General features: G+C 39.7%; 1 protein-coding gene across 14 annotated transcripts in view; it reads left to right on the forward strand.

Moving 5' to 3' along the window:
• The window catches only part of obsl1b (obscurin like cytoskeletal adaptor 1b), a 39,303-nt gene that overhangs the window by 22,007 nt on the left and 2,801 nt on the right, over positions 1-14,495 (forward strand). For 13 of the 14 annotated variants that reach the window (XM_040027620.1, XM_040027625.1, XM_040027624.1 and 10 more), the window contains 17 exons: positions 27-302; positions 406-678; positions 986-1,261; positions 1,341-1,616; positions 2,250-2,525; positions 2,607-2,882; positions 3,297-3,563; positions 3,655-3,924; positions 4,027-4,296; positions 4,798-5,064; positions 6,046-6,312; positions 6,883-6,995; positions 7,208-7,361; positions 9,536-9,697; positions 9,819-9,923; positions 10,223-10,489; positions 12,214-12,483. In XM_040027620.1, the coding sequence (XP_039883554.1) occupies positions 27-302; positions 406-678; positions 986-1,261; positions 1,341-1,616; positions 2,250-2,525; positions 2,607-2,882; positions 3,297-3,563; positions 3,655-3,924; positions 4,027-4,296; positions 4,798-5,064; positions 6,046-6,312; positions 6,883-6,995; positions 7,208-7,361; positions 9,536-9,697; positions 9,819-9,923; positions 10,223-10,489; positions 12,214-12,483 (4,065 nt within the window). The remainder of the gene's footprint in view (positions 1-26; positions 303-405; positions 679-985; positions 1,262-1,340; positions 1,617-2,249; positions 2,526-2,606; positions 2,883-3,296; positions 3,564-3,654; positions 3,925-4,026; positions 4,297-4,797; positions 5,065-6,045; positions 6,313-6,882; positions 6,996-7,207; positions 7,362-9,535; positions 9,698-9,818; positions 9,924-10,222; positions 10,490-12,213; positions 12,484-14,495) is intronic. The other variant, XM_040027622.1, reaches the window with a different exon arrangement.

The raw sequence follows: 14,495 nt of genomic DNA on the forward strand, positions 1-14,495 counted from the left end.
TTTTTGTTTTTGTTTTTTTTCTGTAGCACCACCGGTAACATTTGCTGATATCCCAGAGAGAGACCTTTTCCAGAGTGTTGTGGAACATGAACAGCTTGTTCTGTCATGTGAAGTATCAAGGTCTGATGGTGTTGTCAAATGGTACAAAGACGGAACTGAAATGCAACCAACCAATAATGTTACAATCCAAGCAGAGGGCACCAAAAGAAAGCTGATTATACATTCAGCCCAACTGTCCGATACAGCTACATACACATCCCGTGTAGGAGACAACGTTTTAGTCTTCAAAGTTAACATACGAGGTAATAAAATACTCAAATACAACAGTCCAGAATTCAAAAACATCTGCTGATTGTATCTGCATATACAGATGTGGTTTCAATTGCTTGTACTCTTCCCCCAAAGAACCTCCTGTGACGATAATCTATCCCAAGGAGGATGTCCACCTTGACCGTCATGTCCCCGATGAAATTATTCTAAGCTGTGAACTGTCTCGTGCCAGTGGTGTGGTCAGCTGGTATAAAGACGGTCAAAAGCTTCAAGAGAGTGAGAACATCAAGCTCAAGGTAGAAGGGCCTTATCGACGACTTAAGATACTGTCTAGTGGAGTAGAGGATTCTGGAGAATACGTCTGTGATACAGCTGACGATTCAATATTCTTTCACCTAAATATCACAGGTACAAACACCTGACACTATAGATACTGTCTGTGCATGTGTCACTGTTATAAGAGAAAGGAGCACAATGTCCTATTAGGGGGTTGGTATATTTAACTCAAACAAGTCAATGTCACGCATCATCAGAACATTTTTAAGGCTAAAATATTGATATCTAAATGGCCTCCCACCAAGGTAAGGTGAAATTAACTCTGGTCTGTTGCTCTGCAAAGAGCTGAGAAATATTTTAACTGCTGCATACAGAAGCCTTTACACTATTATGCAGTATTGTTTTAATTGAAAAGCTGGGTAATACCATTCACTTTCAGAACCTCCAGTGAAGATTGTATCCCCAAGTCAGTCAGAAATGGAACTGTGTCAGCAGACCTCTGAGAGGATGGTGCTAAGCTGTGAGATCTCACGGCCCAATGCAATGGTACGCTGGTATCGTGATGGACTCGAGGTGGAGGAGAACGACAATCTCATTCTGGAGGTGGACGGTGTCTACAGAAGACTTATTATACCTAAAACCACTGTCAAAGATTCAGCAGAATATGTATGCGACACAGCGGATGACTCCAAGACGTTCTTTGTAAACATAGCAGGTAATTAAACTTAATAATTAGAAGGCTCTTGCTATGTCAGCATATATCCACTCTAACTTAAGATTCACTTAACACACAGAGCCTCCTGTTCGCTTCATTCGTCCTCGGAAGATGGCAAGTAGAGTAGAGAAAATGGCCGGGGAGACTCTACTTCTAGACTGCGAGGTTTCAAGATCAAATGCTGAAGTCACTTGGAAGAAGAATGGGGAAGAAGTCGAAGACTCTAGAAACATCACAATCCTTGAAGATGGCGTCATCCGTCAGTTGACCATTCACTTTCTGACAGTGGAAGATGCTGGGCAATATGTCTGCGACGCAAAAGACGATGTAATGGATTTCAGTGTGATAGTGCAAGGTAGGTTAAGCCTCATGCCTGAATTATGCTTCTGGGGTGAATCTATGTAGAGCCACTGAAGTTGCCCACGGAAGTGGCAGGCTGCATTGATGGTGATGTGTGGTTATATTTCTAGGAAGGCTATACTCTAAGGTTTCATAAGGGTTTGTGCTTACGACATATCTATGGTGTAGATTTAACACAGACGTACTGTCTGTAAACAGGCCTAGAGACTAGTTGTTGATCTCCAGTTGCTAGGGAAAAATGTGTATGTGTCCCAGCACCAAAAACCTTGATTGTTTTGGTTTCTAGCAGATTGCTGCAGTTGCCTGTAGTGTGCAAGAAAGATAGAGATTTGTCTGCAAACACTTTACATTTACACTCCAAGCAGCAGTAAAACCTGGAAAACATTGACAAAAGTAGGACATTATTGCTTTAACAAACACATTTTAGAAGGCACAACTTTTACTTTGAAGGCAAATGGTTTCCAGACTGTTTCACTATCATTTGGGGAATAGTTTGCGAGTGCAGCGTATATAGCTTGACTGTCCTGCAACCATTGGCTAGCAGTGAAGGAATACATTTTTCCTTTGCAGATGGTCTGGCAATTATTCTGTTCCAATAAATGGAATGTTCTGTTTTCTTCATTTTCAGAATTACCTGTAAAAATTCTTGGAAAAACAGATGCAAAAATAGAAAAACAGTTCTTAGTATCAGATGACATTATTCTTGTATGTGAACTCTCAAGAGCCAATGCCTCAGTCAGCTGGTATAAAGATGACAAGCTTATTGATGACAATGAGCGATACTGCATCGAAGAGCAAGGTGTTTTCCGATCTCTGGTGGTCCTAAATGCGGCATTTGAAGATTCAGGGGAATATACCTGCGATGCAGTGGATGATAAAATAGTCTTCTATATCACTGTCAAAGGTAATATTAATAATAAATACTTAACAACTTGTCTTTCCTTTATGTTGAACACAAAATGATAATGTGCTTGTTTTTGTTCAGAGCCTCCTGTGCAGATCATTGGAAATGCAGGCCACCCAGAGCATCATATACTGGTAGCAGGAGATGATCTTATTTTGGAGTGTGAAGTGTCTCGGCCAAACGCCACAGTTGAGTGGTTATGGAACGGCAAGAGACTGAAACCAGATACTCGCGTAAAAATTGACAACTGTGACGTTGTTAGGAAGCTTGTTCTCTCTGGACTTCAGCCCTCGGACTCTGGAGAATACATTTGCGATGCCCTCGATGACAAATTGATAACAATTGTAGAGGTCCAAGGTAAGTTAAGATGATGTTCAAAGAGGTGTCAGAATTTCATATGACCAGGTTTAACCTCCTAAGACCCAAACTCTTTCATGACATGCATTTTTAATTTTTCTTTGCTATTTGGGTTGATTGGGACCTGATGAATGTAAAGACAAAGAATTACCAGATTTTTTTTTTTTACCTAATTTTTGTTTCTGAGAAAAATGAGATCCACATATGAGGACATTCGTTTTAAATTTTGATAGAAGAGTGGCAGTATAACATCCTTGTAAGTGGATATCAGGCCCTTGTAGAGAAAAATTAAGTATTTTGGTCTAGACAACCCAAAATGTGATGTCCACATATGTGGACGCCAGGTCCTAGGAGGTTAATGATGCTTGCACTTGGAATTTCAAGCAGCTTCTTTGTAAATGTATTTTTGCTCAGAGCCGCCAGCCAAGTTTCTGAATAAAAAAGCAAACAACATCACAGCCTATGAAAACGAGAGCGTCACACTGTGTGCCATTGTGAGCCATGAAAGAGCAAATGTTCGGTGGCTGAAAGATGGCCAACTATTGAACGAGGAGAACATTCACATCTCCAGTGTGGGTAATACCCACAAGCTCATCATTAATCCTCTGCAGCTGTCTGATTCTGGAGAATATGCCTGTGACGTAAAGACAGATGAGATGTATTTCAGTCTTTTAGTCAAAGGTAGGAATTTGTCACTTAACAAAATGTGACCTCTCTTTCTAAGTATTTGATTACAAGATGCCATGATCTAAAACTGTATTTCTTTGCCCAGCAGAAATGAAGGTTAAATTTATCAGACAGTTGGAGAATATCAAGGCTCTAAAGGGAACCCGCCTTACGTTACAATGTGAGATCAACAAGCCAAAAGGAGACGTTCAGTGGCTAAAAAATGGCAACGAGATCTCTCATAGCCGTCAGCACACAATCAGGGCTCAAGGTAGAGAGCGGAGCTTTACCATCCACCAACTAATGGAGGAAGACAGTGGAGAATATGTCTGTGAATCCACAGATGACAAGACCTCAGCCACTGTTACTGTAGAAAGTAAGTCCATGTAAATCTTTAAGAGAGACAATATGCTGGCCAATGTGCAATTGTAACATGTGAGCAAAGTTTGAGCTCACAATTCATATGAATGTTTTTCAGCCCCCCGTATTATTGAGTTCATAGCAGAGCTTCGCAATGTCATCATCTGTGAAGGAGAAGATGCAGTTTTTAAGTGTGTGGTTTCACCAGAGGACACCAAGTTGGTGTGGCGCTTAAACGGCAAGCAAGTAGCCCTGAACGAGCGCACTGTGGTTTCCAGCAATGGGCTATGCCACATGCTCTGCATCAACAACTGCATGGTTTCAGATAGCAGCAGAGTGACAGCTGATGCAGAGGGGTTGATTTCAGAGGCAGAACTACAGGTTCAAGGTGAGTTGCGGCCCCTGCGATTGACACTTTACAAAATTTGTCTGAATGATCCATAGAGGTTAGGATATTCAACATTAAGTTTCCTTATTTTTCTCTGGTGACTGTCAAGCTTCAGTGGAGTAGTTTACCTTTAATGGCATATATGACACATATTTCATGCAAACAACTTTAAACTATTGAAAAGGTGACTTTGACAGCTTGCACCTCACAGGTTCTCATATCAGAATTCCTCTGGTTACTGACAGAGACAAGTGGCTCAGTGGTTTTGGCGTGTATTGCACTGCAGGGGGTAAGGCCCCACAGAGCTTTTTACTCATTCTCTGTGCTTAAACTTGCCATGCACCTTTGCTGGTTTACATATTCCCGTTGGTTTGGGTGTGGCCTCACAGTAGACTTAACAAAAACCACATACATAACTTAAGCATACTGTAATTGAATATAAGTGATGCAGAAAAACTGTTGACACGCTGTTATGTACTAATTCCTAACATTCACTTCAAGAGCAACAGGTGCTGTTCAGTAAGAAAATGACACCAGTTGTAGCTGAAGAATACAGTGAAGCAACTCTAGAAGTGGAGGTGAGTGTGGATTCGGGAGAGGTGCGGTGGATGAGGCAAGGGGTGCTAATCCACCCTGGGGCCAAGTATACTCTAAAGCACAAGGGCCGCAAACACAGTCTCACCCTCCACAAAGTGTCAATGTCTGACCGGGGCACCTACAGCTGTGAAACCCTTCATGACCGCACACAAGCCCAGCTCACAGTGGAACGTAAGTGCCCACGTGTTCTCACTATGCCCTGTTGTTGTTTGTTTACCGCTGTTGCCGACAACCCCATCTCACGCGCAGCCTCCATCACTGCTTCATATGAAGGCAAATTTCAATTAACTGAGTAAGAGTAATTTGAGTGACCTGGGGACCAGGTTGGCACTTGTACTGAAATATGATGGAATCCAACAGGTGATACCCTTACAGCCCAAGCTGACTTTCGGACCAGGGTTTTCTGTTGTGACGCAGGACCAACAAAGCCCTGATAATTACACATGGGCGGGACACACCAAATTCTATTCTAAGGGTTAAATGCTTGATAATTAAAAGATGCCTCTGTTCACAGCCCATAATTTGATTTCGTAAACAAAATAGAAAATTCCTATGAATAAGCGTCATTTAACTTTCTCGAGAGCATTGAGGCCTGGCATACTGTAAAACGGGTAGGTTGTGGTGATTAAGATGTACTTGTGCTTGTTTTTCTTTGCAGATGCTTCTTGTGTTTCGTAGTCCTATGAGCCACAGGCCAGTGGGTGAATTAAAGGCTGTTCTTTCAACACTAGTGTGGGTGGGAAGGGGAAAGTCAGTACTTCAGGCTGCTGTTGGCACCTCCTATGAATTTGGATCTCCTCCTATTGCATCTAAATTTACACCCTGGCCTTCAAAATTGAGGTTGTTGTCATCAGGTCTCCAAAATAAACACTCCTTTTTTTCCACAGGGAATGTGTGTCTGTGTTAGAATAAGTGAAAAATGTTGGCCCTTCCAAAGTGCACTGGGCTTTTGCGTAAAGCCCAGTGCTCAAATGGCTTGTGTACGTGCCAGCTTGTATTGTTTAACCACTGTGCACCAAAAAGACTCCACGCCTGCTCTCCGACTATAAAAGGACGCCATGTCTGCTCAGCGCTAAATGCCTGAAATGAAAATGCCTGTGTTAGGTTCCCAGTCTCTCAAACATGACTTTTCCCACTTTGATGCCTCTGTAGCTCGAAAAATCACAATCAAGAGGGGACTGACTGACATTAAAACCACAGAGAGGGAAACGGCTTCTTTTGAGGTAGAGGTGTCCCATCCCAATGTCCCGGGCACATGGATGAGAAACGGACTCAAGCTTAAGCCAACTAATCACTTCCGTATGAGCGCAAAAGGACAAGTCCACAGCCTTACTATCTCTAACCTGTCAGTAGAAGACACTGGCACCTTTGTGTTCTGCATAGAGAATCTGAAGACCTCTGCAAGGCTTGTTGTAAAGGGTAGGTACTTTTGAGAAATTGTAAAGAGAAGCAGCTTTGCGATAATGAGTGCAAATTGCTCAACTGTTTAGTTCAATAATCATGTAAGTAATCCAGGCCAACTTATTATGCACTTCTGTTCACAGCAGGCAAACTGCAACTTCACTCATTTTGTTGTGACCTTAAACTGGTAGCTAAAGTGGCCTACTCAACGCTGGCCATGTGCCAACTAGTGGAGGCATGTAACAGAATGGATTGACAGCACTGCTACCACTGCCTTTATCCGGGCTCGTGTTACAAACACAAATTGGCCTAGCCCAACCAAGTGAAAAGCAGTAGCTCGGTTGAGTCTTTTCTGTCAGGTGTCATTTTAACCTCATGCTGTAAAATAATCCACTCCATAACCAGTCACTCAGTATGCATCATCCCTTTGAGCTCAGTATGAAATGCTGTCGATGACAATTGGATGAAAATGTCATCGCAATGAATCCATATAAGTTACTCCTAAAGGTTACTTTAATTTTGAGCAGCAATGCGTTTGAAGAAATTTAAGCAGGATTTTGGCTGTTAAGTAATCTCTTTCTGCACCAGAGCCCCCAGTGACCGTTTTCAGAAAACTGGAGAACCAGAGGTTCCCTGAAGGGGCAGTAATCTCCATCGAGTGTGAGCTGTCAAGACACAACGTGGATGTGAAATGGATGAAGGTCAGTGTTTGGTTTTTCTATTTATTCTTTACTGGCAACATTTGTGATACTGACAAAAGACCACAGAAAAAAAACCATCCTGAAAACATTGATATTAAAAGTTTTTTTTTAAGAGTAATTTCCCCAAACCAACTCTTGATCTCTGCAGAATGTTCAAAGTAAAATTTTACTGCATTTGTTTGTTTTATTTTGTGTTTTCTTATCATTTTCAGGACGCGGCTGAGGTGAAGACCAGCAAAGACTTGCGCATTTATGCAATGGGAAGGAAACGGTTTCTCCAGATCATGAAATGCCAAGTCAGTGATTCTGGCATGTACACCTGCGATGCAGGAGATGCAGCTACATCCTGCACTGTGGAAGTCTACGGTACAGTCTAATATGTAAAATGATACCAACTTGACGGCAACCAAGTATTAAAGCAGTTGTAGGTTTAAAAAAAATTGTTACTGGTCCTAAATTTATATAGTTTTGATAATAATAATTATGAGATGGGGTGTTTTTTGCAATAAGGACCTTACAAAAACTAGAATGATGACTCACTACAGTGCCACATCAAATGGTTGGGCATTTTTATTCAGAATTACACAATTACTACCAAGGTCATCTTCTGAGCTATGATCAGACACTGTTAGATGGCTTGGAACCTGAATGCTACACAGCTGTAGCCGGTGTATTCAACAAGAATCACCTGTTGCTTCAACACTTATAAAGCCCACGTGCCTGATTATTGGTATCTATGCTGGTATAGCTGGACATTATAGCATCAATCACCAATTATTCGCAATTCAAACAAGCCAAGCTTTAGTTAGCAGTTAGCAATAACCTCACTGAAGCATGTTGTAGTTGAACACAACTACACCAAACTACAACAAATAAGTAACTTAATAAGTTACTAAATATAATTTTGTATTGCCTGCCAGCGATTTGAGGTTGTGGTTAAGGCTCCATTATATCAAGGAGTACAGTAGTCTAATTTTGGAGATATTGTTGCTTTTTGGCTAACAGTACTAGTAAGATTAGTATCTCCATTTTAAGATACTGGTTCTGACATTTAAAGCTCTTCAAGGACAAGCACCAGCCTACATCATTGAACTTTTACAGCTCTATGTCCCTAGTAGGTCCCTGAGGTCTTGTGATCAGTGCCTACTTGTTATTCAGCATACAAGGCTGAAAACCAAGGGAGATAGAACTTTTGCTACTGTGGCCGCCAGACTGTGGAACTCTCTTCCTCAGAACTTAAGATCTACGGACTCAGTGATCACTGTTAAAAAACAACTAAAAACACATCTTTTTAGAATTGCATTTTGTTAACTTTTGTCTGTTTTTGTTTTATACCTTGTGAAGCACTTTGTGATCTTTTATCTAGAAATGTGCTATATAAATAAAATTGTACTTACTTACTGTCATGGTCCTGGGTTGGTGACCCAGCGCTTTAAGTTTATTATTATCATTTTCCAATTTATTATCATGATTATTATTGTTTGAGTTCTACGTGTTATATTCGGTCTGCCTCTGAGTCTGCGTCTGTATCTCTGTCTGTCTATGGTGTCACCCCGTCTGTTTGTGAATCTGTCTGTTTAGTTCAATGTCTTGTCTGGTTCCATGTGTCTGAGTTTCCTGTTTTATTGTGAAGGTCTGTGTCATATGTGAGTGTGCTCAGTTTACGTTTCCCCTGTCTCGTCAGCTGTGATTTCTCCCAGGTGTGTTCCCCTCCTGTCTCTCATCCCTTGATTACTGCCATCTGTGTATTTAAGCCCTGTGTTTCTCTGTGTCAGTGTCGCGTCGTACCCTCAACTTGCTGTGTGTTTGTAATGTCCTGTCCTCCAGCACCTCGGTTTAGAGTTTTGTTTTTGTAAGTTTTATTTCGTGAATCATTCCTCCAGCAATAAAGCTGCGTTTTCAGTTTATTCCCATCTCCAAGAGTCCTGCAATTTTGGCTCCACCACTTCTGCTTGCCTGCCACACAGCCAACCATGACACTTACATGTGCATATAATTCAGTTCTCTTAATGTTTAAGAAGAACACAGCAGAGAATAAGTGTCTTTCTTCTTAAAAATCAAGATGAACTACTAAGAAATTGTACTTGTGTGGATACTATCAGAATAATATTTGCAGATTCAGAGCTACATATAAAAAATACATTAGTTAAAAGTTTCTGTGTCTGAGAAAAATTAGAAACTTAGCTATACAAATATATTGTTCTAATAAAATGTTCATAATTGTAGCCCCAATAGTGCTATTAGGCTATTATTACTAATTAGATTGGGAAGTTAATAAGTAATTAATGATTAATAATAAATTATTAGTACTGCTGGCTGTAGCTGGTATTTATCGCCATGTTGTTTTAGTAAGGAGTTGAAACTGCATTCAAGACGTGGCTTTCAGCTTTACAAATACAGCACAATGCTGCCATCTGCCTGCAACGTTTATATGTTCTATGTCTGCTGGATGTGTGAATGAGGACTCCATTGTAATCTTAAATATATATATGTATACATATGTATTTATATATACATATTTTTAAATTTGAATTCTACAGAGCGTGAGCTGGTGATCCTCCAAGGTCTTGAGGACCTGGACATCCAAGAGGATGAAAACGCTGTGTTTGTTTGTGAGATCTCAGTGGAGGATGTGCCGGGGGAATGGTACAAAAATGGGGAGCGGATACAGCCCACCAGCACCATTAAGATCCGCCAGGAAGGTTTGCAAAAACCAAAACAAATAAACAAACAAAAATACATTTTAGGCTTTAACCAGAAAGAAAACCTGAGAATTTGAAAAAATATTTTATAATAAACATTTCAGAATTTTTTTCATTTCAGGGACAAAACATTTTCTTCTCATGTGCAACGTGCGAGCAGAGGACTCTGGAGAGATTAAGTTTGTGGCGAGGCACATTGAATCTGTTGCTTACTTGGAGGTGGAAGGTATTCAAATAATGCACCTACTAACTAATTAGAATGGATAAACCATACTGGGGCAACCTGATGATCCTTAAGTTTTGGGGGGTTAATTCAGTGATTTTTGCTCATTTAATCCAACTAAACAGTAAAATTTCATTTTTTCAATGCAATCAATATTTAGCTTCACATTTCCTGTCTCTAGTGCATGTATTGAATATGTATTGTCTAATCATTAAAGTAAGGTGAGGTAGGTTACGATGTCTACCTCAGTGTGTTGTGATTTCAATAAGACCCATATTTAAACTACATTCCTTCCCTTTCAGAGCTTCCAGTCAGTATTGTAAAACCTCTGCAAGACAAGACGGCCCTTGAGAAGAGCCGTGTGATCTTGGACTGCACAGTATCCAACCCCAGATGTAGCATCCGCTGGTACAAAGGCAGCAATGTCATCCTGCCATCTGAACGCTTCGAGATCTGCAGCGAAGGATGTTATCGCAAGCTGATCATCCAGCAGGTGGCGCTAGATGATGAGGGCACATACAGTGTGCAGGTTGGAGATTATACTTGCTCTGCAAAGCTGACAGTGGAGGGTAAGAGGCTTTTTCATTAAAGCTTAACATCATCAGTGCACAAAAATGACATCTGACTAAAAGTTAGGTCTAGTTCTTTTAGCAGGATGTTGTTATCTAGGCATGCACCACCTTTACTAGGTCTGTTTTTATTTCTGTGCCATTGATTATCCCATAAAATGGGTTGTAGAGACAAATGTCAGGACTTACATTTTTTCCACCCCTTCCCCCCAGAGTCTGTTATTAAAATACCCAGAGTTTGTTATTAGAGCTGTAACAGGATAAAATCCCTCTCTTATAGTAGCAACAGCAAATACTGTGTGTGCATATATAACCAGATAGTGCCACCTACTGGAACAGCAGAGTTACCACATGTAATTTCTTATTTCGTGAAAGGTGTAATATCCCGGCACATTTTTATATAGGAGTCAGTCTGTTTTAATTTCACAATCACCTTATTTAACTTGATCATGGGTGATATAAAGTAATGTTCATAGATAAGTCCCCAAACAGGCAAATTAAAATCATCTACACTGATTTCATAGTGTAGTGGTTTACAAATTTGCCTAAATCATGAAAGAGTCCTGTTTGAGAACAGAATGAGAGCATGGCCGGCAGAAGAACCCCTCCTAGGTCATTCCTGGGAGGGCAAATCTACTGTGGCGCTGCTTTGTAAATATGGGAACAGTTAAAGAAAGACTTTGTTTAACTTTCAGGAAAGCAATGTAATAATAATGATGATGATGATGATCCAAAAGGCAAAAACATGGGATGTTTCTTGGCAACATAATCTGACGTGAAAAATATCAGCCGGGCTCTTTAATGTAAGACGTTGACTTTGTAATTTTAAAAAATCATCCATCCAGCATCTTAACTGCTAATTAGTATGCAGGAGCAACACTGTTAAAAAGATTGTTGAATATATTGTAGTCTGACATTCAGTGCTCTGGATGTTTGTGTTATCCTCGATTTTGGTAGTGAACCTGTAATATCTCCTTGGATACTGATGTTCAGAGTTGGTTGTAGAATAAAATCTTGAACAATTTTAAAGATTATAGCTTTCTCTTTTGACTGTGTGGCTGTAAAATCTGGTCACAGTTTTTCAGTCTTGAAAATTTTGAGTGGCTGTATTCTGTACTTAGAACACTCAAACGCTGTTAAAAGAAACTGTAAAAAAAAAAAAATCATTTTTTCCAGTGTCCTCACTGTAGTTTCAGGGCCTGTGAAAATTTTATAGTTTTATTAAATAGACAGAAATTATTGGATGTAAATGAGCTGATTCTGAGGGGATCGGGTGGGCCCTTGTTCATATTTGGTTGATTTTTCTTCAGTTGTTCCTTCACAGTTTATTTTGGTGTACTTCCCTGTAATCCTCTAATTAATTTTTTAAAACAGTTTTCTTGATTGGGGCTTAATTACCATAGCATGGAGAGAGGGAGAGAGAGAGAGAGAGAGAGACCCTCAATTGTTTTGTTTTTAACCAGTAGGTGTCAGCCTCCTCAAAGAGTTAACTGTCTACTTCTTACCTTGTGAAGTAAGATAGGGTCCCTTGGCCTATGACAGCTCGGATGATCTCCAGCCTCTCTGTGACCCTGAACTGGATGAATTGGGGATAAAAAATATGGAGTGATGGAAGTTTTGCCTCCTTTGTTTTAACTTCTCTGTTCAGACCGAGACATCTTCTTAAAAATGTGTATTCGTAGGTTAAAACACTTAACCGCTTTCTCTCTCGTGCCCTTACCCAGGCCAGTCTTTATTGATGGTCCGAGAGCTTAAAGATGTGGAAGTCATGGCTCCTGATGAGGCCTGCTTCGAATGTGAGGTCTCAGCTCCTGTCTTCAAATCCCCCGTGTGGACTCTGAACGGGGAGCCTTTGCAGCCGAGCTCTCAGGTACGCCTGGAGAAGATGGGCACAGTGCACAGGCTGACCCTCAGGCAGACCTCTCCGGAAATGAATGGCGTGGTAGAGTTCACAGCTGGGAAAACAAAGAGCAAAGCCCAGCTACGGATAGTGAGTAAGTAGAATAATGGCAATTTTTAAGAGGAAGTATTTTAGTAGGTTTATTTGCATATTTGAAATAACTTTAGATGATTCATAGAGGTCCGCAAATTCATCCTCAAAATATGGCTACAGACATCCTTTAATATTATAGATTATTATTAACTTTTAGGAGTGTGTGTGTGTGTGTGTGTGTGTTGTAAAAGTCGTGCTCTAGCCGGTTAAACATGCAATTTAAAACCTGGTCATGTAATTGACACCTGAACCACTAGATGGAGGTAATAACAAAGTCTCGAATTTGCTCCATTCGAATGCAAAGAAACAAAATATAGAAAGTGTAATGATGCACAGTTGGAGGAGAAAATGATGTTTGAGTGTAATAGTAACATTATGTTTTCTTTGCCATGAACTGAATATGCAGATTTGCAGGTGAACAAAACAAACTGCCCATGTGGCGTATTTAAAGTGTGTTGCATGACTTGGCGTGGTATATACAGCACAAAGCAATAAAAACAGTAAATGTTTGGCTCCCACAGTGCTGCGTTCTATTATCAATATAGGGTGTTTATGGTGGCAGTCCATCAACAGGCATGTAGGTCAAGCAAAATGGAGCACGCACCCTGCCGAAGCAGGAGTAGGTTAAACTATTTTTAGTTTTATTATGTCGCCTTTTAAATGAATGTGTGCTATGTTCAGGCAGTAAAACTGTCAGAAATTCACTCAGCTTTAAAAAAGAGGACAGATTGCAACATGAGCAGAACCCCATGCATGAGTAGGAAAAGTCAAAGCAATTAAAACACTGGTGAAGTAAATGGATTTGCTCTGATTGTGTTATAATACATTTAATTTTGCTCACATGATAGCTGCATCTACATTTGGATCTTATAATATATGTGATTGCCTTCAGGTCTCAGACTTCAGAAATCATAAGAAATGTGTGGGTTACTTTTGTAAAATAAAAGCTTAAATTGTTGCTATTATGGAAGGCAAAAAATTATTATTCTTTCACATGACATGTAGGTAGTTTGGTGTTTTTTTAATTTTGCAAACACAGCATAATTTTAGATCTCGTGTCTCTTAATATCTTAGATAAAATGTATAAAAGAAGAATCAGTCTTTAGAAAAATAATTTTTACCCAGGGGTAAAAGTATCCCCTTTGGAGTTTAATTATAAGTTTATGCCTTCAGGAAAAAGGCAGAGTTTCCAACTTTAAGATAAATAGGTATGAATTATTGCATAAAGTAATAAATTGAAATAGGTGAAATTGTAAATGAGTGTTTGTGTATTATCTTACATAATGTGTTTCCTCGTTTATCCAAGATAACATTCTGCCAAGGGTGAAAATAAAGGCTAATGTAGTCTAGTTTAATCTAATCTAATCAAAGAAGATTCGTAAAGAGTGAGGAGTCAGAAACCAAAGGAAGTAGGCTAGCAGGTCATACAGTAAGTAGGCTTGCATGCTCTGTTTATCCTCCTGTTTGACTAGAATGGGTATTATAATTTTTTAAAATGCAGATCATTTTGTATTAAATAAGATTTGCAACTAGCTCTTAAGCTCTTTATCTTATCAAAGCATTTATTGAGGTCACAGAACAAGATCAAGGGAACCAAGGACATTTTTTCCCCACACGCATTAGCTTCACGTTTCAATCCTAAAACTGCATCTTTCTTTTATATGCAATCTATGATCCACAGTTTTCTGCTCACACTGTGTTAGGGGTTACTTTTATCCTTGGTTTAGAATTACTGTTCTATGTAATGCAATAGAAAAATAAAGCGGAAAAGAAAACATAAAAGGATGGTTGATATAGTTAGCATCAATTGTGAATAAAAAGGTTTATTAATTAAAAATGTGCTAGCATGAAATTATCATCCAACAGTATAGATAAATACAGCTGAAACAGATTTGTCACTAAACAGCTGGAAATTATTGGCTAAATCTAAGATTAACAATTGAAACTGTTGGCTAATGGTACACCAGACTGCTTGGTATGTGGAGAAGCTATGTTAAGAATAGCTAACAGTAT

This window comes from Simochromis diagramma, unplaced genomic scaffold (assembly GCF_900408965.1).
Source record: "Simochromis diagramma unplaced genomic scaffold, fSimDia1.1 OVJJ01000343.1, whole genome shotgun sequence".
Lineage (NCBI taxonomy): Eukaryota > Metazoa > Chordata > Actinopteri > Cichliformes > Cichlidae > Simochromis > Simochromis diagramma.